Source organism: Podarcis raffonei, chromosome 13 (assembly GCF_027172205.1).
Source record: "Podarcis raffonei isolate rPodRaf1 chromosome 13, rPodRaf1.pri, whole genome shotgun sequence".
Lineage (NCBI taxonomy): Eukaryota > Metazoa > Chordata > Lepidosauria > Squamata > Lacertidae > Podarcis > Podarcis raffonei.
Window position 1 is genome coordinate 38,284,064 of NC_070614.1, and position 26,237 is coordinate 38,310,300.

The window sequence follows — 26,237 nt, forward strand, 5'->3', positions numbered from 1 at the left end:
TGGTATATTCTGTAAAAATAAATATGTATTAACCTACTAATGAAAAGAATGATATGACAGCACCAGTCGTGCGTCTTTGGAAAGAGTGTTCTAAAGTTGGGATGTATGCATTGCAAACTTGTGGTAGGGAAAGCATGCAGAGAAGGTCTTCAACCAAACATATTAATGCATTAAAATGAATGACAAGTGACTGGAACATCAATTGATAGTAATATTTGATAATAATTAATTGTACGCAACAGCAAACGACTGGACGAGGTAACTTTTAGGTGGATTTGTAGCTGGTTGACTGACCAAACCCAAAGAGTGCCCACTAATGGTTCCTAGTTATCCTGCAAAAAAAAAAAAAAAGGGACAAGTGAGGTGCCACAGGGTTCTATCCTGGGCCCATTGTTGTTCAGCCTCTTTATAAACGACTTTGATGAGCATCCCCTCAATCCCTTCATCCAATTTCCATGTGACACCAAACCGGGAGGGGTAGCCAATGCCACTCAACATGGAATCAGGATTCAATATCACCTTAACAAACTGGAGAACTGGGCCAAAACTAACAAAATGAATTTCATTAGGGGCAAATGTAAGCTTCTACACTTAGGCAGGAAAAACCAGCTGCACCAATATAAGATGTGGGACACCTGACTTGCCAGTAGTAGATGTGAAAAGGATGCTCTTTTTCCCCTGTAACAGCAGAGGGCTCAGCTGCTTCCTATCAACGTAGCTATTGCTTGTGCAGGTAAAGTGTCCCCTCTATTGCAATGGGCTGAGGAGGTGAGGCTATGGTTTTAAATAAGTTGTGATTGGGTCTGAGTATGGCCCTTTTTCAAGCTACACCCTTTTGGGTTAATTGACTCTTGCCACACCCATACAAATGCAGGTTTATTAAAGGGGCATCGGTAGTGAAGCTCATCCCCCGCCCCTTTAATTGTTTGTGGTTTTCTTCAGCTTGAAAATATTTTACTTTTCTTTGCTTTTAAAGAAATAGATTTGTCTGGCTTGGAGGAGAATGCAGGTGGGCTTTGTGCTCCCCTCCCAGTACTCTGACTTGCAAGGGTAGCTGAATTTTCTGGAAAAGTGTTGAGGGTTAGGCAAGCCTGGGGAGGGAGGTGAGAGGATGTTATGAGCTGAGGCCCAGATTAGGACCATGGAAAAACCGCTCCTGGAAGTTGTGGTGAGATCCACAGAAGAAGACCTCTGTCAGAAACGCCCAGCGTCTGAGGAAGAACAACCTGTTTATAAAAGACTACGGATGGATTCGCCAGTTCATCCAGTCCAGTCAGAGGCCTCTCTACCACCAGAGAAGAGTATGTGGAGCTATTCTAATTGTGGGGAAACTGTTTTTCCCCCTTTAAATTTGATTTAAAGATGGGGGGTGCAGCAGGAGTGTGATATGGGTGTTGCAAAGAAGGATTGTCTCCATGGAGGTGGTAACTCCTATTGATTAACGTATATTCAAGATTACTTAATGTTAGGCCCCATCTGCGCTAAACATTTAAAACACTTTAAACAGGTTTCCAGTAATGACTCTTTGAGAGTTTTGTAGTTTGTTAAGCTTGATGAGAGTTGTTTGGAGACACCCCCCCTTCTCCTTCTGAGCTACAATTCCCAAAGCTCCTTATAAAGGGTGATTGAATGCTTATTTATTATTTACTTTGTACATTTATTATCCCGCCTGTTAAACCACTTTGGCTTTGTTAAGCCACTCTGGGTTTAAAGCAACCTGCTACTGTGCAAATGGGGCCTTCGATTAGTTATTTATAACAGCAGCCTCTGGCTTAGGGGTCAACAGACAAAGGCCTTGGAGCCAAATCCGGCCCCTGAGCTGGGACACCTGCAGAGGTAAGAGAAGTTGTGGGGAGATGGGTTTGCGTGGCGATGTTTCTGTCGCTGATTTTGCTAGGTGAGAGGAGGGCCCCCAGTCCGCATTTGCTCCTCACATAAAACTGGCTGTGCCCTTTTCTCATGCTATGTCCCCTTTTCTCATGCTTCGGGTGGCTTGGATTAATCTAAAGAAGCGTGAGCGGAAGGTGAAAATGCATTTGTGCTCCTCCGGGAACAATTGTGCCAGAGTTAATGGAAGGGTACTTAGGCTGTAGTGCCATAATGTATGGGGAAAAGCAGGGTTGCATTTTGGTATGAAGGAAACAGTGCGTGAGGAAAACATAGGCCATACTCCTTGTTTCCAGGTCCAGTTCAAGGGTGCTCACATTAATGTTGAAAGCCCCAAAGGACTTAGGCCCCAACGACTGCTTCTTTCCCTACAAACCCTCCAGGGGTGCTAAGATCAGCAGATGGGGCCCTCTTGGTAGTTCCACCTCCCTCAGAAGTTTGGGGTGGCTTTCAACATGGAAAAATATTAAAATCTTATTCTTGAATAATAATACTGTAATTAGTTTGGGGTGGTGGCTCAGGGAAGGGCATTCTCTGTGGCAGCCCCAAGTTGTTGAACCTCCTCCCCCCAGGGGTGTGTCTGGCTTCTTCACAATTCAGCTCCTGGCAAATGCTGCAGACACACTTTTTTACCCTGGGCTTTGGCTCATGAGATGTCTGTTCCCAGGGTCCACCCTATTCCTGTAATTATAATCTGCTTTAACTGTTGTTTATTTTGAATTTTAAATAGTGTAGTTGTCATTTGCCTTGGGATCTGCTGGTGACGGGCGGGGAATAAATTTAGTAACGATCATGATGTTTAATAGCAAGCAAGATGTAGAAGGCCATAAAAAAGGTCTCGCTTGAGACTAAACCTGTGTGCAGTTGGAGGAACTCGTGGATTTGGTGTTGGTTTTCCTCATACAGCAGTTTTCTGCTAAGGAAGAAATAGGCCTCCTCTGACAGGAATAGGTTTTCTGCTAGTGGAAAGACACCTTTAGGATCCAACTCAATACATACGTAATGTGAAAATAGGGATTCCAGACATTCTTGACTTTTTAATGTTTTGTATCCAAATGATTTGTAGCTTCTACTCCAGCCTGCCCCAAAGCGCCCCCTCCAGCCTGCTCCACACCTCCGCCTTTGTCCACACACCAATGCAAGAAACCTTCACGCAGGGCTGCTTATCATCCCTTTGATTTCACCTCAGATGAGCTGGACCCTGCCTATGAGTGGCCAAGGGAATCTTCTTCTGCAAGGCAAAGTAAGATGCATGGAGGAGCTGACTAGTAATGTTTGTATGCTCTTTGGAAGGGACCTTGGTATGTGAGCATGGAAAAATAGGAGATCTAAAATGTGTGGTTTTTATGCTAGAATGGGAGAGATGGTGAAGGTAAGAAAAGGAGACTGGTCTGTTTGAGAAGGTGTGGCCTACTGCTACACATTTAAGGGAATGAAGTGGGGGAATGGACTGCATCAGATTACAGGAGGGTGGGGTTGGTTGTCCACTTTTGCATACTTATCCTTTAAAAAACACCCACCCATCCCAGGAAATAGAACACATAGACTCTAGCTGTGTGCTACCTCAGCCCTTTCCTGCTATGCTGAATTTATCATCATGGAGAAATCTTAACATGGGGAAACTTTCAAAAATGAGATGATTTACTTGCAGTGTGAAGAGGTACAGTTTGTCCTCCTTGTTCAGCACACTCGTTTATCACTTCGTTCTGTGTAGAGCAGGCTGGCCATACCTTCCCCACCGTCAGCAGGTGGGCAGCAGGAAGAAAATCATCCAGCTTTCTGAAGAATACCCTCATCCTAATGAAGCCTGTTTCAGTTTAATTTCTGATCGGAGGTTCTGTAAATACTTCCTTAACTGGAGAGAGGTCTTCAGCAGTTGCAATGGGAACTGAAGCCTAATGAGGCTAAGGGAAAAGAAATATAATAAAAGTCAGGAGTCCTGTGACTTTGACAGTTTGTAGTATAGTCGAGAAATAATCAAGAGGAATTTGGCATGAAGAGCACAAAAACTTGTGTACAAGTAAAGCACTGGTTCCACACTTAGCACCCACTGACAAATGGGCTAGCTGTTCCAGGTAACTGAGATCCATTCCAAACAACACTAAAAAGTAGGGCTGTGGGGCTACTCTGTCCGAATTCTAGATCCTGAGCCAAATTGGGCTGATTGAGGCAGCCCCAGGTTAGGTCCACCCAAAGTGATCTAGAGCTGTTTCCAAAGGGGTGGTAATCGGGTGGCAAGAAGCAGGATGGAGGAGAAGAAAGAAATGCAGGCAGCCTGTCTGTGTCTCTTCCCCTGCCCTTGGACCATCTATAAAATAGGGTTTAAAACCACAGTTAAACAATGTGCTAGGGCCCCAATTTGGGGCCCAGATCCAAGTGAAGTCTACCCCAGAACGTATCTGGAACAACGGATCATGGGTGGGGCATGCACAGTCCTACTTAAAAGCCTTTTCATCATCATCAAGGCCTCTTTGTATCTTTCAGGTGGTGTGGATGTGATCCCTCTCCTCCGAAGCACTCTGGGCCAGTTTCCTTTAGGTTTGCGTCTGGATAAGCTGGAGGCCCTGGTGTGGAAGGAACACAAGGTCAAGCTGTGGAAACTGTGCTTGGAGCGAGGCTACAGTGACAGCCTGAAGTTCTTGGAGGTGTTACCTGGGATCAGGCTGAAACCCTCCGGCAAAGGGACTTTCCGGTGCCTTGTGCTGTTGGACCCAGGTGAGTGTTTCTCTCCTCCAGGCTGACCTTGTGTTCTCTCAGGAGAGCTACGGGACCCACAGCCTGGCAAGCTTTGGCCTTAATTTTATGCTTTTCTAGGTCATTGAAGGTTTGTATCTGATCTCCAAGAAGCAACTTGCAAATCATCTACAGGCCTAATTTTATTCAGAGGTTGTCAATGTGGCACCTGCTCGCCCCATGGTGCCTGCCATAGCATCATACGGTTCCTGCAAAATATCATCTCACAAAATGTCTCGGTAAATATCACCTCAAAAATCCATAATGCATGAGAGCCTGATTGCTGTACCTGCTCATTTCCTGTTTGGGTTGGCTTTGTTGCTCTCTTACTTCGAACACACACCCTTAAATGTGCCCATATTTTTCGGGATGCCAGGATTGGACACCCAACTTCCCATCCATTCTGAGCAGAGGAGAGATTCAGTGAGCTTTTCACTGTGAGTGTATATGGCAGTGGCTGATGCACATTCTTTTGTGAGGCATGCCCACTGCTTTTTGTGATCCAGGTTGATTTTATGCTCCTTTAGATATGGCATCCCTTTCATGTTATACCACGCCGTGACAGCACTTCCTCATAATTCCACATGTGCTCCCTGGCCCTAAAGGGTTGGTGACTCCTGTTAGTCTGCCTGATTTAAAGGGATCTGGGTGGGAAGCAGTGGGTGGAGCACATGCTCTAAACGAAGAGAGTCCTGTGATCAGTTCCCCAATATTTCTAGCACAAAGGAATCAGATAGCAGCTGATGCAAAGGCCTCTGCTTGAGATGTGGAAAAGCCACTGCAGGCAGTGTTGACAATAAAGGGCCTGTAGTCTGATCTTCTATAAGGAGGCCTTGTTTTGTTTTGTTTTGTGTTTTGTTTTGTTTTTTAACCTTCCTTTTGAACAGCAGGAAAGGGCAAAATCAACAAACCCCAATATTTAAAAGCCCTTCCAGTCCCCAAGATTAAGAGTACTCTGTAGCACACCTCACTCCACTTGCTTTTCAAAAGTCTTGCTTTTATAACCTGCCTTTAGTACAGAATGGAGCTCAAAGTGGTTTGTGTGGGGTTTCAAAGTGGGCTCCCATACAGGCACTTCCGAGACCAAGGTCTGCTTAGTTCCAGAAAAGCTGCTGTTGATGCTGTCTGGAGGTGGCAATATCTTTCTGCTCAGCTTTTGTACACCTCCAGGCCACTTCTCTCTGCTGGTTTCTCCACTCTGCTTTTCCCATGTTGCTTTAGTCTTCAGTAAGTAACTCTCAGTCCCAGTGGATTTGCACCGCCCATTTTGGGAAACTCCTGAGGCTTAACTGTACGTGGGCAGGAATGATTTTATTCCACTGGGTATTATTGTTGCAAAGGCCGGCTTAAAAAAAAATGAGCTTGGTGAAATCTCCAAAGCTACTGGCTGTGTACATGCTATATACATTTAAAGCGCTTTCGAAGCACATTCTTTCCCTCAAATAATTCTGGGCACTGTAGTTTGCTAAGGGTTGCTGGGAATTGTAACTCAGAGGGGCAAACTAGAGTGCGCAGAATTATTTGAGGGAAAGAATGTGTGCCGAATGTCCTTTAAACGTTTAGTGTGTGCATAGTTGTCAGGAGGCAAGGCTTCACTGTCCCCCAGGAAGGAAGCTGCCTTAAACAGAACCAGACCTTTGGTCCACCCAGCTCAGCATTACCTGCACTGACTAATAGTTGCTGTCCATGTTTCAGTCAGGGGACATTCCCAGCGCTACTTGGTGTTGACTTCTAGAACTTCCACCTCACGGTTGGCCTTGTTTGCTGCATGGCTCTCGGTTGAGCTGGCAATGTTTTGAGAGTTACAGTTGCACAGAAGGAGGTGACAGAATTCTGGTTATTCTTCTTGATGTAGTTAAGCTATCACTGGAGGGAGAAACTGTGTATATACATATACACACAAACATGAATTATTATTTTTTTAATGCAAGGGGAGCGTTGAAATTTGGTCCTCCCCCCACCTGCAGTCTGAACTGGTGTAGTCCAGAAAATTATACCATCTCATTCTGTGTTGAATGGCTGTTCTGGTTTAAAGGATATAGTGCATCCTCAAAGAGGAATGGTTGCAACACAGCATCACAGCATACATTTTACATGCAGAAGGTCTCAGGTAGACAGTCCTGGTCTAAAGGTAAAGGGACGCCTGACCGTTAGGTCCAGTCGCGGATGACTCTGGGGTTGTGGCGCTCATCTCGTTTTACTGGCCGAGGGAGCCGGTATAAAAAGCAGCTCCCTACGCGGGTGGATCACTAGTCTGAAGGTAGCTTCCTATCTTTGGATTTCTGTTTTATGGCCCTTGGATATCTTGAGTGTGTTGTCTTCTGCCCCTCCCTTTTATAGCTGGTCCTTATCATTTGTCCTATCAGCCTGCAAACACAGCAAGCAAGGAACTGTGTGGCACTGCAAGAACCGTAACGAGTTCTGCTTTGCCTTTGCAAGGATCCTGATGCCGTGAAAGAAACTGGATTCCAGCATCAGGTGGACTTTGTTGAACGGTGCTTGTTTCATTATAACCAGCTTCTCCAAAAAAAAAGTGAATGCATTGGGTGCCCTGCATTACTACCTTGATTCGTCAGACTTGGGAGTTGTTGGTCTTGAAAAGAGGTGCCTTTAGGGATCAAACCTCTAGAGGGAGCAACTTCCATATTTTTGTGTGTAAACCCCCTCCCCCCCATTTCTTTGGCATCTTAATAACCTAGTGCTTTTATGCCTGGTGTTAATAGCTAATGGAGGAAAGTATTTAAAGGAGCTTTGGAAATGGATTCCCAGCACTGGAGTACACCAAACATTTATTTAACAGTAAGGGAAAGGAAGATAACTTGAATTGTGGAAGCCTGTGTAATTTGTGCTACTTTGTAAGGAACACTTAGTATGCAGCCGGTGGGCATCTTCCCTCAGGGCTGTTGGCTTTATCAAAAGGGTGGGGGAAGATAGTGTCTCTGATTAGTGATGCAATCATAGGTACTAGCCAATAGATTTGTGCAGCCACAGTCTGAACTGCACTAGATACTCGAATTGGTGCAGTGATGGGATGGGGTAGACGTGTTGCATGATAAAATATCCTGCATCTTAAGTGCTGGAGAACTGCTTTCCCTTTGATGCAGACATTTCTTTGAAAGAAGGCTTCTGAAATCCTAGGACTGGGCCACACTGCCGCAAAAAATGTGGACTTGTACCTACCTTTCTCCCCAATAATGGGAGGGGCATCCAGATGAGACCCTTCCCATCCCAGTGTTGTCTTAGAGGGGAGACAGGCAGGAAGGTTGTATATGTGTGTGTGTGTGTTTGTTCCTTGCAAAGTCCAAAACAGCCAGGATCAAAAACCCTGCATTTAAAGGGGGAAGGATGCAGGACAGCATCATGTGAGAGGCTCTCCATTAGTAGAGACACGGGTGCAAGTCCAGTGTAAACAAACCCTGAGATTCTTATTGGCGTCTTGATTTCCTGACAAATATGAAGCTGGGGGTTCTACCTGCAGGATACAAGATCCAGGCCCTCAAAGGACTCGCCTGCCTTTAAAAGGGGCACAAGAGTGAATATTTTGCCGCCTCAAGCTCCTCTTCCACTATCAGCATAGACGAAGCAACTGGAGAATCTGCACCTTGCTGGAATTTTCCCTTCTCCACAACAACTGAAGAGATGAGAGCTCTCTTGAATCTGGATCCTAGCAACCATAATTCACTTCAATCCATGCTGATAAATTGTTCTATGATGCAACAGTATGTTATTTTTTCCCTTTGTCAATGAGTCTCAGGCATCTCTTCCCACTTGCTTTAGGACACTGCAGTGGCAGAACACTGGAGCCTTTGAACAAATGGGTAATAGTCACAGATGGACCGGCCTTCAATAAATCATCTGGGTTGTGCCTGTTCTCCCTTTTTGTAGCTTAGGTTCAAGCATGTATGAATCTCTTTCCAGTTCCCTCTTTTAATTTCCATTTCCTTTTTCTAGATCCAATGAGGGAGGGAAGGATTTCCTTGCCTTACTTTACTTTACAGAAGATGTCTTTTGCATGCTGTTTATCATCTGCCCTGGGTCAAAACCTCTGGGTGTGTATAAACCTTGGAACAGTCACTCTTCCTTTCTAAACTCTTCCCTTTACCAAACCAGTGGGGTTCAGTGCAATTAGTCTAACCTCTTAAACGTCAAAGCATTTTCTGCAGGCTGCTTTGATCCAGTGCCGAAATACTGTATTTTGATCATGGAAGGAGATTTTTTGTAATACAACCTAGTGTCTATGGTTCAATTTAAGAAAAAAAACCACAGCACGAACTGTTCTGTATGAATGTCTTCTATTTTTACAAACATTGATTTGAGGGCTGGAGAAATGTAATTCCAGATTCTGCTAGTATAACCGTTTATATATTCTTTAGTGTCTCAGTAGCTGCACCCAGCATCCCTTGAGCAGCTCATCAGTGTAAGTTTACAAACCTCCTGCTTGTTCCCAGTTCATCCTACACAAACTTGAATTGCTCTAGTGTAGTTGCATTGAAGGAAAAGTGTTTGGCTTCCCTCATTGGCAGATGAAACTTAAAATCTCACTAAAACATGCTTGTCACAGTTCAGGATCTCATTCTGCACTCCACTGGGGTGGATGTTTATCAGACAGAAAAGTCTCCTAGTATATTTTATTAAAAGCTAGAAACCAGTCTTATAGCCATCCCTGACTATTTTGTCCTGTCACATGAATAATCTCTCTATAAACTCTAGGAAATATTCCAGTCTGTTCCAGATTATCCTCCCAGTATTTTTTTTTCCTGCCTTGAGATTTTCAGAGAGGTTTCAGTATCGTAGCTGATGGCCGTACTGGAATTGTCCTGGGTGTGGCCAAGCCCGGGATAGACCTGTACTGGCAGGATTATGATACAGCTGTCCTTGTAGTCTTCCTAGAGGCAAGTAGCCAGAGGAAGGGGTCATACGCCCAGGTGCCAGGTAAACGGGCATCCTTGGTTCTTCTGGGGCATAGCCAGTCCCTCGCTGTTTCATCAGCTCTCTTGCTGGTGTGTCCTGGTAACCCCATTTCTGTGGAAAGGTTGGAAAAAAAACACTTCAGACTTAAGGACCAGTGTGATGTTGTGTGCGCAAGCTCACGTACAAGTAAAATAGGCAGTACCTGCCATGCATTGTAGAACTCCTCTTCAGACATAGATTTCTAGTTCTTATTGTTAAGAGCACCTGGGTTTGCAACACGGCCTAGGTTCTTTCATGTTGTTCTCCACAACCTTCAAAAATATACTTGCTGATACAAATGAAATGAACATCTTGGCAACCCACATGAATTACAACCAGGTCTTACCAAGGAGTCCCTCCACCCCTGTATCTGTTCTGAACTATGTGAAATAGTAGAAAGATGCAGCTTCTGAGCATGTACAAAGTAATTTCTCCCACTACCACCTGCATCTACAGATCCTAAGTTGAGGGGCAGGGCTTCTGTTTCACCCTGTTTGGTTTCCAGGTATGGTTAAACCCTAACTCTTCTCTACTTAGAAATTTAATCACTGCCTATGAGAATCCTGAATTTGAGGCAGAGTTCTAACATTTATGGTGTTGATGTTCCTAGATTCCCTGTGGAGACTGCTAGGCACAATAGCTGCAGGAAAGAGGAAGCGAATTTGTGGTAGATGAGGAAGCTGTGGGGGAATGGATAGGATAAATTTGTTATTTTCAATATTGTTGTGCTCCTTTCATGATTCTCTCTCCAAAGCATTTAATATTAAAGCTATTAAAGTTACAAGATGTAACATTATAAAAACATGACTTCAAACATACTACAGCACCTAAAAGAACTATATCTACAAATAGTGTGAAGTTCAAGTGGAGGAGAGCAACTTCTTTTTTTCCTGACAAGGTGACTGTGCCTTAACAGTTCCTGGTACAAGGCATGGGGAAAGCCTTACCTGTTCAATGGCTGGCTGCCCTGCACAAAAACATTCAGGGTATAGGAGGGAGGAACCCAGCTGATAAGTACAGAGGGACCTTCATGCTTCTAAGGCTCGTCATTCTAGAGTTCTCCCTCCCTATCATAGGTGTAGCCTTGATCAATATTGACCGAAGGTGCTGTCTACAGCAGTTCACCCAAGCTCAAAGGAGGCAGAGTTTTCTATCCATCCAGTTTGTCAAAAAACTCCAGAGGTAGGCCTAATGCTTCCTTGAATCTTCTGCTCTAGGACCTGCCTCCTGTCCTGTGCCCAGCTGTTGCCGGTGGCAACCAGGCACCCTATGAAAACAGGGACATAGGAGCTGAGGTCTGGGTACCACCAGCAGGGTCTGCTCAACACAATTTAGTACTGAAGGCAGAAGATGCCCATTACCCGCTCTCATTATGGAATATAATCTGTCATCCTATAATAACCAGGCATTTCCTTTTCAACAAGGTTTGTGGGTCAGATTAGTTTGCCTGCCACTCTTCCCTCTTTAACAGTACCAAGATGATATCTGCCACTTCTCTGGCCACCAGAAAGTGCTAAGAGCTAGTGTTTGGTCTGTGTGTGGGACTGAAATCTAAGGTTGCCATATTTTTAACAGGCCACGCATTGTTAAAGCTACGCCACACCTTGTTTTTAACCACCTGTTGGCCAGCTGTTAAAGTCACGAATTCTGTCAAATAAAACAGCTGCCCTTCCCTGAGGCCTGGAATTGTGGTGCAGAGGTTGAGCCATGATTCCGGAAGGCCCCACTTTCAAATATAGCCTCATCAAGTGGCTCTGGCCAAACCCCACTCAGCCCCACCCCAATCCCTGCAATCTAAGGATGCTACTGGCCCATCATTTCAGGGCCACCGTAATGATTACAAAAATGTATGTGACATGCTAAGGACAAAGTCCCATCTCAGCCAGAGGCTTACAGGTAGGCCTTGGGGAAGTCATAACCTTTTAGGGCTGTTTTCAAGCCCCCTGGCTCTGTCCTTACACAATCACCAAGTACCTACTGGGCCGCTGGCCTCTTCAGAAACTTGATTTTGGTTAGGAAGTAGGGACATGCATAATTTATTTTTCTGTGACAAAGTGTAACCTCAGGGGTGTTCTGACAACATGAAAATGCTCTCATGTAAGGGAATTGATATCCTCACTATCCTGTAAATGAAATGACTGGGTTTGCTTTGTTTTAAGGGAACAGTATTATTTATAATTTTTCAACCTTATTTGGTACCTTTAAATTTATATATTCAACACCCCTTTGTGATTGGAAATCAAAATATTGATCCTACCCAGCCATGGGAAGCTTTGTTGGGGGGGGGGAGGTTGCGGGGCGAGACAGAACAAGTTGGTTCCCACAGTAACCAGGACTCAAGATCAGGAACTGGTTTCTGTAGCAACTGGAATGTCTGAGGGAATGTTGAGTGCTGGAATTGATGGAGAACAAAACATCTGGAATTGATGGAGAACAAAAACTTTTTTTGTTTTAAAACCATCCAGACTTCATGGGGAAAACAGTGCTCGAGTCCCCAAAGTGACTAGAAGCGATCATCATGGCTTTTTCCAGGGCGTGGATTTACAGAAATGTACACTTTGACCTCCTGCAGCACAAAGCAGGATCAGAGAATATTGAATTCTTTTGTTCCCATGGAAACCTAAATTACTACCGAAATGTTGATTCGCAAGGGAGTCGGAGTTTAGACTGCACAGCAAAAGGAATGTCTTGAAAACCAAATGCGTTTTTTCTCACAGAAAGAAACACTGGGGAGGGAAAACCAAATCTCCCTCTGGAAATTGGTTCCTGCATCTTTCCACAGTAGCTGTTAACATGGGGGGGGGCAGGTGTCTGGGTTTTGCTGTGTTGCCCCCGAGTGAAAGTCTTGCAGGCAGACCTGCAAGCATATAAATGTCTGGTGCGGGTGGGGGTTGGAGAGACAAATGGGCAGGTAAGAGAAAGGTGCTTACTCCTCCCCCCACAACCCCTCCCCCAGGTTATTCTCCCCTCCCCACAGCTGCGTTTATCCCCAGTCTTAGAACAGATCTGGAGAAAACAGGAAGAAGAGACTGAGGATACGGTAATCAACAAGGGGGGGCGGAAGAGGGCTAAGTTCCCCTGGCACTGACCCCACCAAGTCTCTCCCCAAGAGACCCTCTGCCATGTAATGCTGCTGTAGGTGCAAACATGCAATTAGAGGGCCAGCTAGAACGAAGACCATAGCGGCCATTGTATGTACTGCCCTCTTGTTCCTGCTGCTGAGAGCCAGTCGCTAGCCAGGCTGGGTTCTGAACGGAATGTGAAGGTTACTCACAGTAAAAAGTCATGAAATGCATGTGGCAACAGAGAAGTTTGTTGCTACATCTAAAAATAGGTCTGCCAGAAAAAAGGATCTGGCTGAAATGGACTTGGGCTGCCGCCAGGCTCATTGCCCTCTTGTATTTTCCCCTTCTTGTCAAGCAACATGCAAGAGGGATCAAGCACCTGCCTAATTACTATGGCTTCTTACCCGGCTGCTTTAGGAGTAGATCTGCTTACAAGGAAGAGCTCCAGTCTCTTAATTTGAAAGACGGGGTGGGGGCAACTCAAGGCAGTCCCTTATTGAGTAGGCATGCAAGCCTACCAGTGTGGTATAGTGGTTAAAGTGTTGGACTAGGGCCTGGGAGACTAGTGTTCAAATCCCTGCTTGGCTGTGAAGCTCGCTTGGGTGACCTTGGGCTGGTCACTGCCTCTCAGCCTAGCCTACCCTGCAGGGTTGTTGTGAGGACTAAGTGAGGAGGAGGAGAACCACATGCGTCGTCTTGATCTTTGAAAAAGAAGTGGGATATAAATGCAGTTTATAAACAATACCACTTGATGTGTTAGTCCGGGATACCTACTTGTGAGTCGCATGCCAGCCCTCTGTTTCAAGTGCCACATAGACAAGGCAGATTTTTGTTAGATGGTTGGGGTTGGGGGGTTGGGGTGCAAAGCCTGTCCAGCCATCAAAAGGATAGGTGGTGGAGAACGTACAATACAACTGCAATAGTACTGCGCTGTGGAGCCTTAAGCAATGACAGCGCCCACTATCAAATGTGGACTACACTTCAGATATCTCTTGGGACACAGAACAGGAAAGATGGTGTAGATGAGAATTGGATGTACTGTGGGATGGAGACGGGGTTCTTAGGAAAGGAACTTGGAAATAATTGGTTTGGAGCATATGTACTAAATGGGGCTGTGCAGTGTTCAGTTTCTAAGATGAGAAGGCTCAAGTGTAGAAAACCTTGACCCCTAACCCTAATGATACAATAAACACACTCTGCACACGCCTAGAAACACCCTCTTCTTATTCAAGGATATACTTGAATATGATATACTTCTGGTGTTTTTATTTTAAGAGGGTTAAAGGATCCCAGGATCCTTTCCTCTAATGCACAGGACATCCACTTCCCAAAGAACCCTAATCTCCTGTCTTGTTTCTGTCTTGTATCCAGGGGAGAAATGGTGTGGTGAAGCAGACAGAGGATCAGACAGAGAGACCTGGCTTCAAATCCCCGGTCAGCTATGAGGCCCCTCTCACATCGCTGCAGTGCTCTGTTTTTAATGTTTGATGCTTTATTATGTTTTATATGTTCTGTAAGCTGCCCAGGGTGGCTGGGGAAACCTAGCCAGATGGGCGGGGTATAAATAATAAAATTGTTGTTGTTGTTACTTTGGAGACAAATGGATGACCCTTTTCTGTGTATGAGAGGGAGGTTGTTGTTGTGTGTGAGTTGGGCTGATGCTGGAAGCTGGGAATACAGACACAAGACTGCTCTGTGCTGGGCTTGGTTACCCTACTAACCTAAAGGAGAAGAAGGATCAGTTGGGGTGTGGGTTCTGCAAGCCCCTCCATCCTTTGCTCAGGTTGTATATATGTGTAAATAAAACCACATACCCCAAAGACACCATAGTCTCTCCCGACCTCCATTCCAAGGAAACTGAAGCCTGGGGAAAGCGCTTGGAGCCCGTGGAGTCTCTTGCCACTGGCCAATTGGGGTAGCGTGTAACAGTATAATGGATAGCTTTATAGTATTGGCTGCGTTTCCCTCCCAAGATATGTGGCCACTCTAGAATGTGGGAAATTCCTAGAGTTGGGAAATATAGGTGATGCTTACCTTAGCTTCTTCTGCTGAGTCTATCCCATTCCATCCCCTTCCTGTTGTGCTGGTTCCGGAGATCTGGCTGAGGTCCCACAGGGACTTACTAGCGCGAGCCCCTGTGGTCTTGGCTGCTGAACGCTGAGTCCGCTGTACGTTCCTAAGTATATCGCTAAGAGCATTCTGCCCATCGGGGGATCCGTGCAGGCCCCCTCCTGAAAGGTCTGTGCCACGCCATGCTGCCAGTCTGTTTCGAATAGACACCTCTGGAGGTGGGGTGGGTAGCACAGGGTCTTCCGCTGTAGCAGGGGAGGCCAATACTAACTCCCACTCTCCAGCGTGGCTCTTGGCCACGGGTTGAGGGGCCACGGAGCGTCGCTCTGCAATGCGGTTGGACAGCTGCACCCCATCCAGGACGCTGACGTACGGAGTGATATCTGGCCCATTGGTACTTGGTAATGGAGCCAGGCTCGAAGCAGGCTGGAGTCTAGGTGAAATTTCTAGGGCTGGCAGGGGACAAGAGGCGGCATATAAGATGCGGAACTCCCGGTCAAATGCCCCTGTCACTTCTCCTGTAAGCTGAGTGACCAGCTGGCGGTTCAAGCGAGCATCTGTCCACGTGAAGCTGTTGAGAAGAAAGGGGTTTTAGCCATGAATCATGTGCAGTGTTAGAAACTGAGATATAGAAGCTTGGAGCTAAATGGCCCCTTAAAACTAGGTTATGGGCACAACAATGAAATGTCTAGGCGCGCTTTTTTATAGCAAGAATACAAAGCTGAAAATGAATGAACTGCAGCTAAAATATTATGTTCATTTTTCACATGCTCCAGTCCTTCCCCTGCCCACCCCCTAATATTCTTAAGAGGGTCTTTTCTCCAGTCTTCAGAGAGTAGCTGGAAGTGGAGAGGCAGAAAAAGGTCTTCCTTTCCTTCCACCTGGCAGTTTCAGTCTGAAATCTTAGGCGCAGTACTGCGCCCAGAACTCAGAAACTGCTCGTGCTAATGAAATTCCCTGCCACAAAATGCGCCTAGAACAACGGGAGTTTCGAACACTGATCATGTACATTTTGGGCAACTACTGTCTCTTTGTGTGGAATTATGAATATAAGAAAATCCAAAAAGCTGAGATTCCAATGACACAATAATGGACAAGCCATGCTTACTTTGTATCCATGTGGAGCTCAACAAGGACTTTTCTAGGTCCTTGAAAGACCTGGGAAACAGGTCTCTGATGCAAATTTGCGTATGCTGATTTATATATGGTAATTTAGGCTGTCTTTCAGAGGGAGAAAAACAAGCTCTGGCTGTCTGAGCTATGAGCCAGCAACAGGATTTTCTGACCTCAGTGTGTGCACTGAATGCTTGGCCTCACCTGCAGTCGATTGGCAAGAAGGTTGCTTCTGTATGTACTGCAACTAAAATGAATGCCCCTGGGCAAATCAAGAGGGCAGGTAGAATGGCAGGTAGAAAGGGGGAATGGGGAGGAAAGCCAGACCTCAGAAAAAGACTTGCAGCTTGGACAGACCCCCGGGGCCATTGTATAACAATGCTATTTGAGCTCAGTCTGGAAGCTAGGGTGGTTTTATGTCCTGCTGTGTACAGAGTAGAGTCCTCTGCTTGAAGTGCTGTCTGATGTAAGTCTGGTTTAAGGAGAAAGAACCCTAAGAAGGGAGAGCAGGAGGGGCCTTGAAGTCTTTCATCCACAGTTTTAGCAACCCTGCTCAGTCGTCCCTACTACTGTACAAGGAGATGTGTTGTACAGTGGTACCTTGGTTTAAGAACAGCTTAGTTTATGAACAACTTGGATTAAGAACGCTGCAAAATCTGGAAGTAGGTGTTTTGGTTTGTGAATTTCGCCTTGAAAGCAGAACATGTTCCGCTTCCTGTTGAGTGTGTTCCATTTGTAAATTGAGTTCCCCACTGCTATGGAAAGCACCCCTTGGTTTAAGAACGCTTTAAGAACGGACTTCCGGAGTGGATTAAGTTCGTAAACCAAGATACCACTGTATTTTTGTCTTAATTACAGTAATTATTTCTAAATTTGCATCTAAACTTATACATTTGCATATGATATGCTTTCTTTTTTAGTGTTGCATTTTCTCTTTTGGGGGGGACATGTGTGACCAAACTAGAGGTGCCCTAAGGGCATATCTACATCTCAGGATTTCTCAGTTTCATGCCAGTTTAACTCTCATCGCTTAACCCACAGAATTCTGGGTATTGTAGTTTGAAGGTGCTGAAAATCTCCACCCCACCCCCCAATGCCTTACAGTTCCTCAAGGAGAACTAATTCAGCCAGTTGAAGTTTGTAGTGAAGATAATCTGGATTCAAGATAATCTGACTGGATTCAAGAGGTGCTTGACTTTGTACATGCTTGTCATCGCCCTGTAGCAAATTTATGAAGTGAAAGGTCTTTTGTATCTAGGCCCCAGAACACTTGTAAGGGATAGGAAGATGCTAGCACCACTCTAATTTATAAAGTGAGAAAACACTTTCTGGACTATACCAGCAACCTCAGAACTGAAAGCTCTCATATATATATATATATAAAATAAAACAGCAACAGGACATGGAAAGTAGATGTCAGGGAGAAGGGTTGCAGCCTCTCTTTCCTGACATGCTGGTTTTCTACAGAGAGATATTTTAGCATTCAAACATGTTCCGCACCCCAACTCAACTGTGGTCTGTAATGGTTTCACTAATACTGTTTAGGAGGCAAAATGCTTCTAAAGTATTGTGACAACATACATAGAAATTCCTAATTTTATCTTCAAAACAACCTGTGAGGTAGATCAGGCTTAGGTATCAGCCTGCCAAACCATGAGCTTCATGGCCAAATGGGAATATCTTAGACATGTTTTTCCCACATCCAAACCCAGCGTTCCAGCCATGACACTGCATTCGTTTTGCTATACCGAACCTCAGTGCTACAAAGAGCTATAACTAGCAATACAGAGATTAGAAAAAAGATGGTTAGAAATGAGAAGTTAGAAAAAGAGAGGTTAGAAAACAGGTAACTAGGAGGAACATAGCAGAGATTTACAAAATTATGTATGGTGTGGGTAAGAATTTTTCTCCCTCGTGATGCTAGGACTCAGTCACCCAGTGAAATGAATGAGAAGTAGATTCAAGACAGACAGGCATAAGTATGTCTTCACCCAATGCACAATTAATTTGTAGAATTCAGTGCCATAGGGTGCGGTGATGGCTATTAGCTCAGATGGCTTTAAAACAAAGAACAGCCCTGTGGCCCTCCAGATATTGTTGGACTCAAAGTCCCATCAGCCTCAGCCCGAATGGCCAATGGTCCAGGATGATGGGAAAGTAGAAGGAGCCAATGGCCAATCTGGTCCAGCATCCAGTTCTCACTGTGGCCACCCAAAAAAATCCAGGAATCGTAGTCCAGCAACAGTTTGGAAGGTCACTGCTTCCCCACCCTGCATTTGATAAATTCATGGAGAAAAAGTCTACCAGAATTATTAGCAGTCACAGCTGAATAGAACCTCAATGTTCAGAGGAAGTATGGCTTTCAATCTGCTTGGGGGAAAACAGGTGAGGGCTGTAGCCTTCATAATGGGTTGCCAGGCTTCCCAGAAGGGTTTGACTTGCCCCTGTGGGAAAAGGGATGTGAGATCAGACACACCTTTCGTCTGATCCGGGAAGGGTTGTCTTTGGTCCCTAGGGAGGATTAACTAAAAACCAACCACACATCTCATTGTTTATCCAACTCATTGTTAAACTGCCCATGAAATGGGGTGGGGACTCTGCACCTTTTCTGTGTAACTTGATCCTGGCCTTTCACACTTATCTTCGCATCTCAAGTACTGTAATTTCCCAAAGGGTGTATTGTGTGCGGTGCTCCCTGATGCACGCCCAAAACTTTATCCTCAATTCTGAGGTGCTAGTGTGGAGTGGACCCATGTGAGTGACAGGCGCCCACTTAAAATGCAGTTGTGTTTTTTCTTAGTATGATCCAGTTGTGCCCAGAGATTGAAGGAAATTACCTTCAGCACAGGTAAAATTTTGGACGAGAACAGTAAATTTATCAGAAACAGCAAGCAGAAGTCCTGTTTGGCCAGCTTCAGTACTGTATATCTGTTTGAAGAACCAGGTAGCAAGTGATAGAAATGTCTTGTGCCTGAAATGTTGTAAAGCAGCTGAGCTGGATGAACCAATGGGCCGGACGTGCTTATAAGTCAAGCTTTTCCATTCATTGTCGTCTCTGCTTCTTAATGTCGTTGTCCGTTTTGCCATTTCAGCATATTCCATTAATTTAACTTGGCAATCTTCTTTAGCTTATTGCATATGTACAGAAGCATTGTACACAGGTTAATACATTAGCAGGGTTTAAAAAGTACTTGTAATTTTACAATGAATGGATAATAGTGATTTAAATATATAATTTAATAATGGACATGCAGCATGTTGACAAATAATGGAACCAGGGAAGGGACTGGAGGGAAGTCAATTTGTTTTGCTTTGTTTCTGTATTGTTGGGTTTTTGTTTTTTGTTATATTGTTACTTTTGGAAAACCAATAAAATATTATTTTAGAAAGGCAAGCTTTTCACTGTTGTCTTGCCATCTGCTCACATAAGAATTAGAGTTGCACACATGTAAGTCTCCTGAGAGACCCTGCCCCATGTGGTACTCCAATCCCATGTATTCTAAAAAGCAAGGGACTTCCTCCTTCTCGTGAGATCAGACCCTCACGAAAGGCTGCATACAAAGAGGTTCAGAGTGCAAAACAACCCAGGGAGGAAGAAGCGCGCAGCTGACAGGGCAGAGGATAAATCCACCAAGCCAAACTCTGGGAGGCAGAGAATTAGGATTATTGCAGGCTGCGTGATTCATTGCCATCAAAAAGCGACGAGGAGAAATTGTGCCTGAACTTGGGAGACTGCAGAGGTGGCATCGTTCCACACAGCAATCTGCTGCAGCCACCACAGGGAACAAACTGTGATGTCTTAATGGACACAGAGGACCGAGCCATAAACATGGTATCTACATGTTCAGGATGGATTGTGCTGTGCTAGAGAATTCTCGGGTAACTTTTTTCGGCATCCCAATAGTGCTGCTGAATTATTAGTGTAAGGGAGAAGTGAGATACACCATTATTTTTCACACAACTGCCTAGATGCAGTCATTTCTGGGTTGGGACGCACCATCATACCACAGGCACAAGGACTCAACATTCAAAAGCATGTGAAGGATTTTATTGTTTGCAAAGTCAGAGGAGACCCAGCACAAGAATGGTGGGGAGGGCAAGCTGGAGGAAAAGAGGAGGGGCTTTCAGGAACTGAGCTGCGTTGCACAAATTCCCCTGGCAGCAGTTGGTGACCAAACTGTAGGTTACCCCCATGTGGGCAACAGGTTGCTCTTTGCCACAGTTGATGGAGCGAGTACAACCCTTGTTTTGGATCATTGATACCCCCAAAGCAGCTCCTTGACCCACAAAGCAGTCTTCATCTTCGGCACAACTCATCTTGGTGGCTGGGCATTTGGCTGAGGCAGTGATGTCACAAAAGTAGCATTCCTTGGAAAATATGGAGGGCAGCACACAGACCAGAAGATATACAAGACCCAAGTGCACAGGATGCTTCATCACTTGCTGCTTGAGAATAAGAGAGTTATTTCCTAAGTAACAGAAATGAAGATGATCGTAACCTTCTAAAATCCTCTCCACCAGCTGATTTATTTTATTTCTCCACCTCTCTTTTTTGTGGCTTCAGAGAATTCAGAAGTAGAGTTGTCTTGTTTTTCAAGCCCTGTTTTCCAATAAAATGAATAGTCTTGATTTCCTGGTCCCAGAAAAGAAAAAAATTCTCAGCTGGTGGCTGCAGGTTTTCTGAAACGCAGAAACTTGTTTTTTCAACAGGTTGGATCCCAGCTTTCTCTTCTTTCAAAGGAAGCTCTTAACCTGGGCTTTCTCTACCATGTGGTTTTCAAAAACCAATAGTACCACTACCCAGCTTGACTTTATTCATCACTAAACCAGATTCCTTACATTTTGTAGATCTGGCTTTTCTTGAGATACAGGAATCTTACACAGAGGAAGCTTATAGCTTTGGAAATGAGCTACAATGTCAGATCAGTCTGTGCTTCCCAAATAGCAGCTTTCTTTCCAGGAGCAAATCACAGAGACAGCTTTAGATCTCCTAGTTCCAGAAATGAAAGTCTTCACTGATGAACTCATAACTCAAAAGTCCTTATGACTGTTTGGCCTCCAGTGGAGATACTCCATGCCCTGCAGCTTCAAAACAAATATTTTGCTTGATCTGCATGGGATTCCCAGAAAGTCAGTGTCAGCTGGGGTTTTTTTGAGCTTCAGTAACTCAGTACACAAAGCTCCAAAACCAGGTCCTAACTCTTGTGTTTCTCTGTCTACGAAGCACGTGGTACCAATAAATCCACAGCAACTCTGCAACTCTGACCCACTCAAGGGATAGAATGAACGTTGGGCATCAGCCTAGCAGAATTTGATGGCTGCTTAAGCAACAGCATCACAATGGATGCCAAAAGCTCATTGGTAGATTCCATGGAGGACTTCCAGTTTAAGCCTCTTGAGGTCATAGGTGGTGACATCACTTTGATGACGTTACAGATGGAAGGAGAACAACACATTGCGGAAGTATCACCATATATAGAAGACCAGGCAGCAGTGTAGGGCAAATGTGGTACTGTTTCACCAACCTCAGCCTCCCCTCAGCCAGTTCCCCACTGCCTGCCTGCCTATATACAACAACCCCAGATGTTGGTCCTGACTGTCAGCTTCCTCCTCTTTAGTTTTACCTAAATTCAGCAAAGCTAGAATCATTTTGCTCTGCTTGTTGCTGGCTCTGCCACCACCTGCTGCTGGCCTCCTTGCCTTCTGCACAACCAGCTCCAATGGGCAGCAGCCACCACTGTGTCCTTGAGGAATGAGATACAGTGCCTTAATTCCTGGGCTCTTAGGGCTCTTAAACACCATCTGTGGTTTAGAGCTGAGTGGAACGTGGAAGAAACTAGGAAATGAATCAGTTTCTGCTGAAACTAAAGATTGAACTATGGCTGAGTTGTCACTCTCTAGGAAATCTGCTAATGAATGCCAGCAAGTCCTGGAACCAATTAGGAAGGAGTCCTGTCAAGTAATAATCCCAAATCCTTGGCCAAAATCCAGCTGAATTTCAGCACCGTCACAGGCTCTCTCTGCTGACAACTGAGAACTAAAGCAGAAAAGGCCGTATTTCCAGTCACATCAAAACAAATACTAAAGTTTCACTGAAACAAACAATAAATCATATGATGTAATTTGAAGTCCCTGAGAGAAGGACGCTTTGTCGGTGGCAGGTATTTCGTGCCCCAAGACACGCATCAACCCCTCGTGTGGGAGGTTGTAGTCACAGAGATCCATCTCCTATATGGGATGCCATCTTTTCTGCCATGCAAAGAGAGGCTCTTTAACACATTAAACATGTGTATGACAGGCAGAAACGGAACAGAGGCAGCGTTCCCCAGCAGTCTGCTGTCAAAAAGCATCGCTTGTTGTATTCTTGCCTGTCATGTGGCTCGTTAAAAGACACAGAGGCTGCCTCTACAAAAGGTGGCAACTCTAGTTTTCTACCGAGTCTGGCAGTCTTCACTGTGAGTAATTATAGGGGGATCAGGAGCTGAGTATGTAGCATGAAAATAGAATGAGATGCAATTATTCCAGGAAAGAAATGGGGGAGGGTGCAACATCCATGCCAGCTCCAGATTTTAAGGGCCCATGGACAAGATGTACTCTGTGGGTCCCCTTAACTTGAAAGAGGCAAAGTGTGGAAGCCAAAACATGGTCTCAGGCAGCTTCCAATCTTGGAGTAATACACTCAGAGCAGGCGTAGGAAACCTTTGGCCCTCCACATACAACTCCCATCAGCCTTAGCAAGCATAACCAATGGAGCAGTAGTTCAGGAACTTCTGGAGGGCCAAAGGTTCCTCACTCCAGAGGCATGATGGGGACACTTTCTCCATTGCAGCCACTAAGGCCAAACCACCAGGCACAGGTGCAGGACCTTGTAGCCCCTTCCCTTTCCCAAGCAACAGTGCCAAAGTAGCCTTCAGTCCCCTCCATGCATTTTCTACAGCAGGCTCACTTCTGCAAATGGAGCAAAGCTCGGAACAGTCGCAGCTGCCAACTTTAGCTTCTCAGAGTAGGGATGGGTGAATCTGTCAGTCTCTTAGTTTACAACAGTTTATTATGTTTATTAAAGTCCTTATGAAGATTCATTAGAATTTAAGTGCAAATTTATCTCAATATACACATTTTTGTATGCAATTTTGCCTGATGTACACATTTTTGCAAAAAAGTTTTGCCTAATGTAATGCATTTTTATATCTTATTTCCCCAAATGCCTGCATTTATCTACACACTTTGCAGTACAATGTGCAATTTTTGTATACATTACTGTCTGGATAAAATTCAGAGGAGTGTGAATTTTGAAGGCTGCCCGTGTTTTGGTAAGGGAAAATTAGGTAAGTTTGACTTTCAATGCAAACTGAATCAAATTCCCTCCCCCATCCCTTCTCCAAAGTGCCTCTGAGTCCCACATGGGTCCAGAGGCACCCTGAGTATCAAAGAGTGCAGGTGTGACTCTTTAAAGCTTTGCTCCATTTGCAGCAGCTCACGCACTGCAAAAATGCTCTTTAAGAAGAGGTAAGGAGAACTCCTTACCTGTAGCTGCCAGTGATCACGACTTCCCCATCAACCAGGACAAATTTCTCCTTCACGGTCCCTGTGACCTGCTTCTGCTGTCTGCTTTGAAAAGTACAACCCCGGATGACTCGGACTCTCAGATTCTAAAAAGGGGTTGAACAATTATATAGAAACAGCCACTACATTTTCCCTGCACTTCATTGTTCAGTCGTGTCCGACTCTTCGTGACCCCATGGACCAGAGCACGCCAGGCACCCCTATCTTCCACTGTTTTCCTACACTACTTCTGGGCAAAAGGAATGCTTGCATCCCACTTACAAAAACCCAACTTGAGTAAGGAACTGGTCCTAGAATTCCCCCCAAACCCATTAAAAAATACCTGCTTTGCTGCTGCTGCTTCTTTTGAGGGTGCAATCCTGTACCCAGTTACCTAAGAGTATGCCCCATTGAATTCTGCGTGTCTCACTTCTGAGTAGACTATACAGGTTTGCACTGTGTATCTAAATAATAATAATAATGGCGGTATCCCTTCTGATGCACCTCCTTGGGGACCTCATTCCAAAGGCATCACAAACCAACCTTTGCCCCTATTATTTTAGCAAAGTCTGCTAGTGATTCCTTGTTTTTTGGAAAGCACAGGAGGTGAGAGTCAACTGAGATGCAGCTGCCTCTGCCTCTGGGGGTGGAAAGACCTGTACAGAACCAAAGCCCTCCCCATCTCACCTCTGTGTGACGGACATTAAGGCACGTTTTCTCAGCCATGGTGAGGAAGGAGGCAAGATGCTCTCTGCTGAGAATGATGTAGACGGGGATTCGGCGCCTGAGTGCTGCATCATACAGATCTAAGAGGATGTCGGGGTCCGTGAAAGCATCCATGACAATGGCAATCACCTGGAGGACAAACAGTTTGGCTTGTGGGATATATAACTAGACAGAAGCCATGCAATTTTGCTTTCAGAATTAAATATCCCCAAATCAACAGTGATGAGAGCCAAGTCAGGTGTGTGCATTGTATGCACAGTGACTCGATTTGCATCCTTACTGTTGAATGAGCAAATATATCGCTAGCTCTTGTTCTGAGTCTTCCCCCTCCCTCGTGAGCCTCCCTTCTGGTTGCTTACTGAATAAGGAAATTTGAGATTTCTTTCCAAGGCGGGAAATAATAAATAAAACCCTTCACAAACAAAAATGGCTCTCAGCATGTTTTGAGGAAACTCTCTAGCGGTGGAGTGGAGTGGAATTTAGAGCAAAATCATGTATGTGTCTGTCTGGAAAGTAACTTTACCAAGTTCAGTGCTGCTTACTCCCAGGTTAGTGATTATAGGATCACAGTCTGCATCTGCTCAGTTGAGCTGCAACAGAAAAGTTCTCCCAAGTGGTGGTGCTTTAATTTAATTTCCCGAAGACAGAGAATCAATACTATTTGTGCCATTGTTTTTGATCCTTTTTTATTGTGGATCACAAATCACACTCGCAATGGGGGGGCAGTTTTAAGAGAGATGAGAGATAAAAAGAGAAACAGAGCGGGGGTTGTTGTGAAGTAATTATGTGGAAATGTATGTTTTAGAAATGCAACTTTGGCTAATCTCCTCCATATCCACAACATCTAGAAGGATGTTGCTATCTGTCCTCAATACCTTGTTGGCTTGCTGGATGTATCTTCGCACCAGCTCCTTGATGTGGGGCGCTCCCTCTCCTGGTGGGTGCGTATAGACCTCCACACGGGTAATCCCTTTCCAAACGCTGTTCTCCGGCCACCCTAGCTCCAGCTCTGGAGTAGGCTCGTCCGAACGTCCAGGCCAGTAGCTGAGGCTTGATCCCTTGCCCCCGTGGCCACCATTGCCAGTTCCACCTGGCGGGGGAGCCCGCGAGTCTTCTGCAGCTGCCTTCAGTTCCTGCAGCTCTCCATCTGACAGAAAGGGGCGCAGCTTTTCCTGGGAGACGCACTCCTTAAACGCCTCTTCGCCTTTAGCAAGCAGCGCTTCGAGAGCTACCCGCTGACCCTCACAATAATAAAATTCAGGGTTCGATTCCGTTACTTTAGCATACGGCTCTTCGCTCTCCAAGCAGAGGACCTGGGAACCTGCCATGGCCTTTGGGGAAAGGGCATTCAATTATACAGTACCCACAACTCTACCCTGTAACCAGAGCGGGCCTTTCCAAACCCTCTGGGTATGCAGCCATATAATCTTGCATCCTTAACCTAAAATCCTTCTGTCATGTCGAAAAAGAAACAGCGTGCCCTGCTCCTGCCTCTTTAACAGAACTTCTGTGTGTGGATTTTAGCCTCTGCAGCTGTTGAGGGCATAGAAATAAGAATGATCATTGTTCATGGGACAGCCCCAGTGGCTAGTTCAACCATAACTTTCACCGTTTTCAGGTGACCTAAGTGCCTTAGTTTCACTTTCTAAACCCTGATGGCACACTGGATTATTCTAATGCTGGATACCAGGACTCAGGACCTCCTTCCACCCCTTGTCCAGATAAGCCTAACGTTGACACATCAGTTTACCACATCCATAACTCCTTATCACCTGCTCTCTATTTACATTCATGGGAACTATCATATAGGCAACCCGTTTTCATGGTAAGTGTCAAAATAGAGTTGGTGCCCCTAGATTCCAAATCTCAGCCTCACGAAGAGTATAATTTGATTCTAAAACCTTTTTAACCTTAAACACAATATGATCTACATCCAAAGGTATGAGTAACGGTAGTTATCCTGGTAATCACTGGTCAAAAAATATGTCCGGGGGTGGATGGGGAACAGCCGTAAAATGCAAAACAAATGCCCAAAGTACCAGTTGTACTAACCAGTGCTAGAGCTGGTGGCCACACAACTGTTTGCCTGTTACTCTAGCATCCCCTTGAATCATAATTCAAGGTTGTGCCACCTTTACACAGGACACAGGA

The 26,237-nt window shown here is 45.1% G+C and overlaps 3 protein-coding genes across 12 annotated transcripts; 1 reads left to right on the forward strand and 2 right to left on the reverse strand.

Annotated features, from left to right (window-relative positions):
- The first annotated feature begins 621 nt into the window (after window positions 1-621).
- On the forward strand, window positions 622-14,180 carry LOC128399859 (uncharacterized). 10 transcript variants are annotated; one of them, XM_053361664.1, is made up of 5 exons: window positions 622-1,301; window positions 2,954-3,130; window positions 4,372-4,602; window positions 8,572-8,669; window positions 14,007-14,165. In XM_053361664.1, the coding sequence occupies exons 1-5, from the start codon at window positions 1,142-1,144 to the stop codon at window positions 14,121-14,123; spliced, it is 783 nt and encodes a 260-aa protein (XP_053217639.1). In that variant the 5' UTR covers window positions 622-1,141; the 3' UTR covers window positions 14,124-14,165. The 10 variants fall into 10 exon arrangements, 7 of the variants coding, with proteins under 7 accessions (XP_053217639.1, XP_053217643.1, XP_053217644.1 ...); XM_053361668.1 differs by lacking the exon at window positions 622-1,301 and adding an exon at window positions 1,336-1,421 and having other exon boundaries at window positions 14,007-14,175; XM_053361669.1 differs by lacking the exon at window positions 622-1,301 and adding an exon at window positions 1,846-1,897 and having other exon boundaries at window positions 14,007-14,175.
- On the reverse strand, window positions 9,228-26,219 carry FAM83E (family with sequence similarity 83 member E). The gene is made up of 5 exons (XM_053361661.1): window positions 24,962-26,219; window positions 24,048-24,215; window positions 23,343-23,467; window positions 14,670-15,276; window positions 9,228-9,642 (listed from the first exon to the last, which is right to left on the reverse strand). The coding sequence occupies exons 1-5, from the start codon at window positions 25,412-25,414 to the stop codon at window positions 9,403-9,405; spliced, it is 1,593 nt and encodes a 530-aa protein (XP_053217636.1). The 5' UTR covers window positions 25,415-26,219; the 3' UTR covers window positions 9,228-9,402.
- Window positions 19,845-21,094, reverse strand: SPACA4 (sperm acrosome associated 4). The gene has a single exon (XM_053361670.1). It carries the CDS (start codon window positions 20,253-20,255, stop codon window positions 19,881-19,883), a length of 375 nt encoding a protein of 124 aa, XP_053217645.1. The 5' UTR covers window positions 20,256-21,094; the 3' UTR covers window positions 19,845-19,880.
- Window positions 26,220-26,237: the final 18 nt, after the last annotated feature.

Bases quoted from the DNA above. Each gene is read 5' to 3' on its own strand.
- SPACA4 (XM_053361670.1), bottom strand. From the start codon at position 20,255: ATGAAGCATCCTGTGCACTTGGGTCTTGTATATCTTCTGGTCTGTGTG.
- LOC128399859 (XM_053361663.1), top strand. From the start codon at position 2,209: ATGTTGAAAGCCCCAAAGGACTTAGGCCCCAACGACTGCTTCTTTCCC. The intron at 2,462-2,953 runs GTGTGTCTGGCT...AATGATTTGTAG, and splicing joins TGAACCTCCTCCCCCCAGGG to CTTCTACTCCAGCCTGCCCC. The intron at 3,131-4,371 runs GTAAGATGCATG...TGTATCTTTCAG, and splicing joins ATCTTCTTCTGCAAGGCAAA to GTGGTGTGGATGTGATCCCT.
- FAM83E (XM_053361661.1), bottom strand. From the start codon at position 25,414: ATGGCAGGTTCCCAGGTCCTCTGCTTGGAGAGCGAAGAGCCGTATGCT. The intron at 15,277-23,342 runs GTAAGGAGTTCT...TCTTCTCAACAG, and splicing joins GTGATCACTGGCAGCTACAG to CTTCACGTGGACAGATGCTC. The intron at 9,643-14,669 runs GTAAGCATCACC...ACCTTTCCACAG, and splicing joins ACTCAGCAGAAGAAGCTAAG to AAATGGGGTTACCAGGACAC.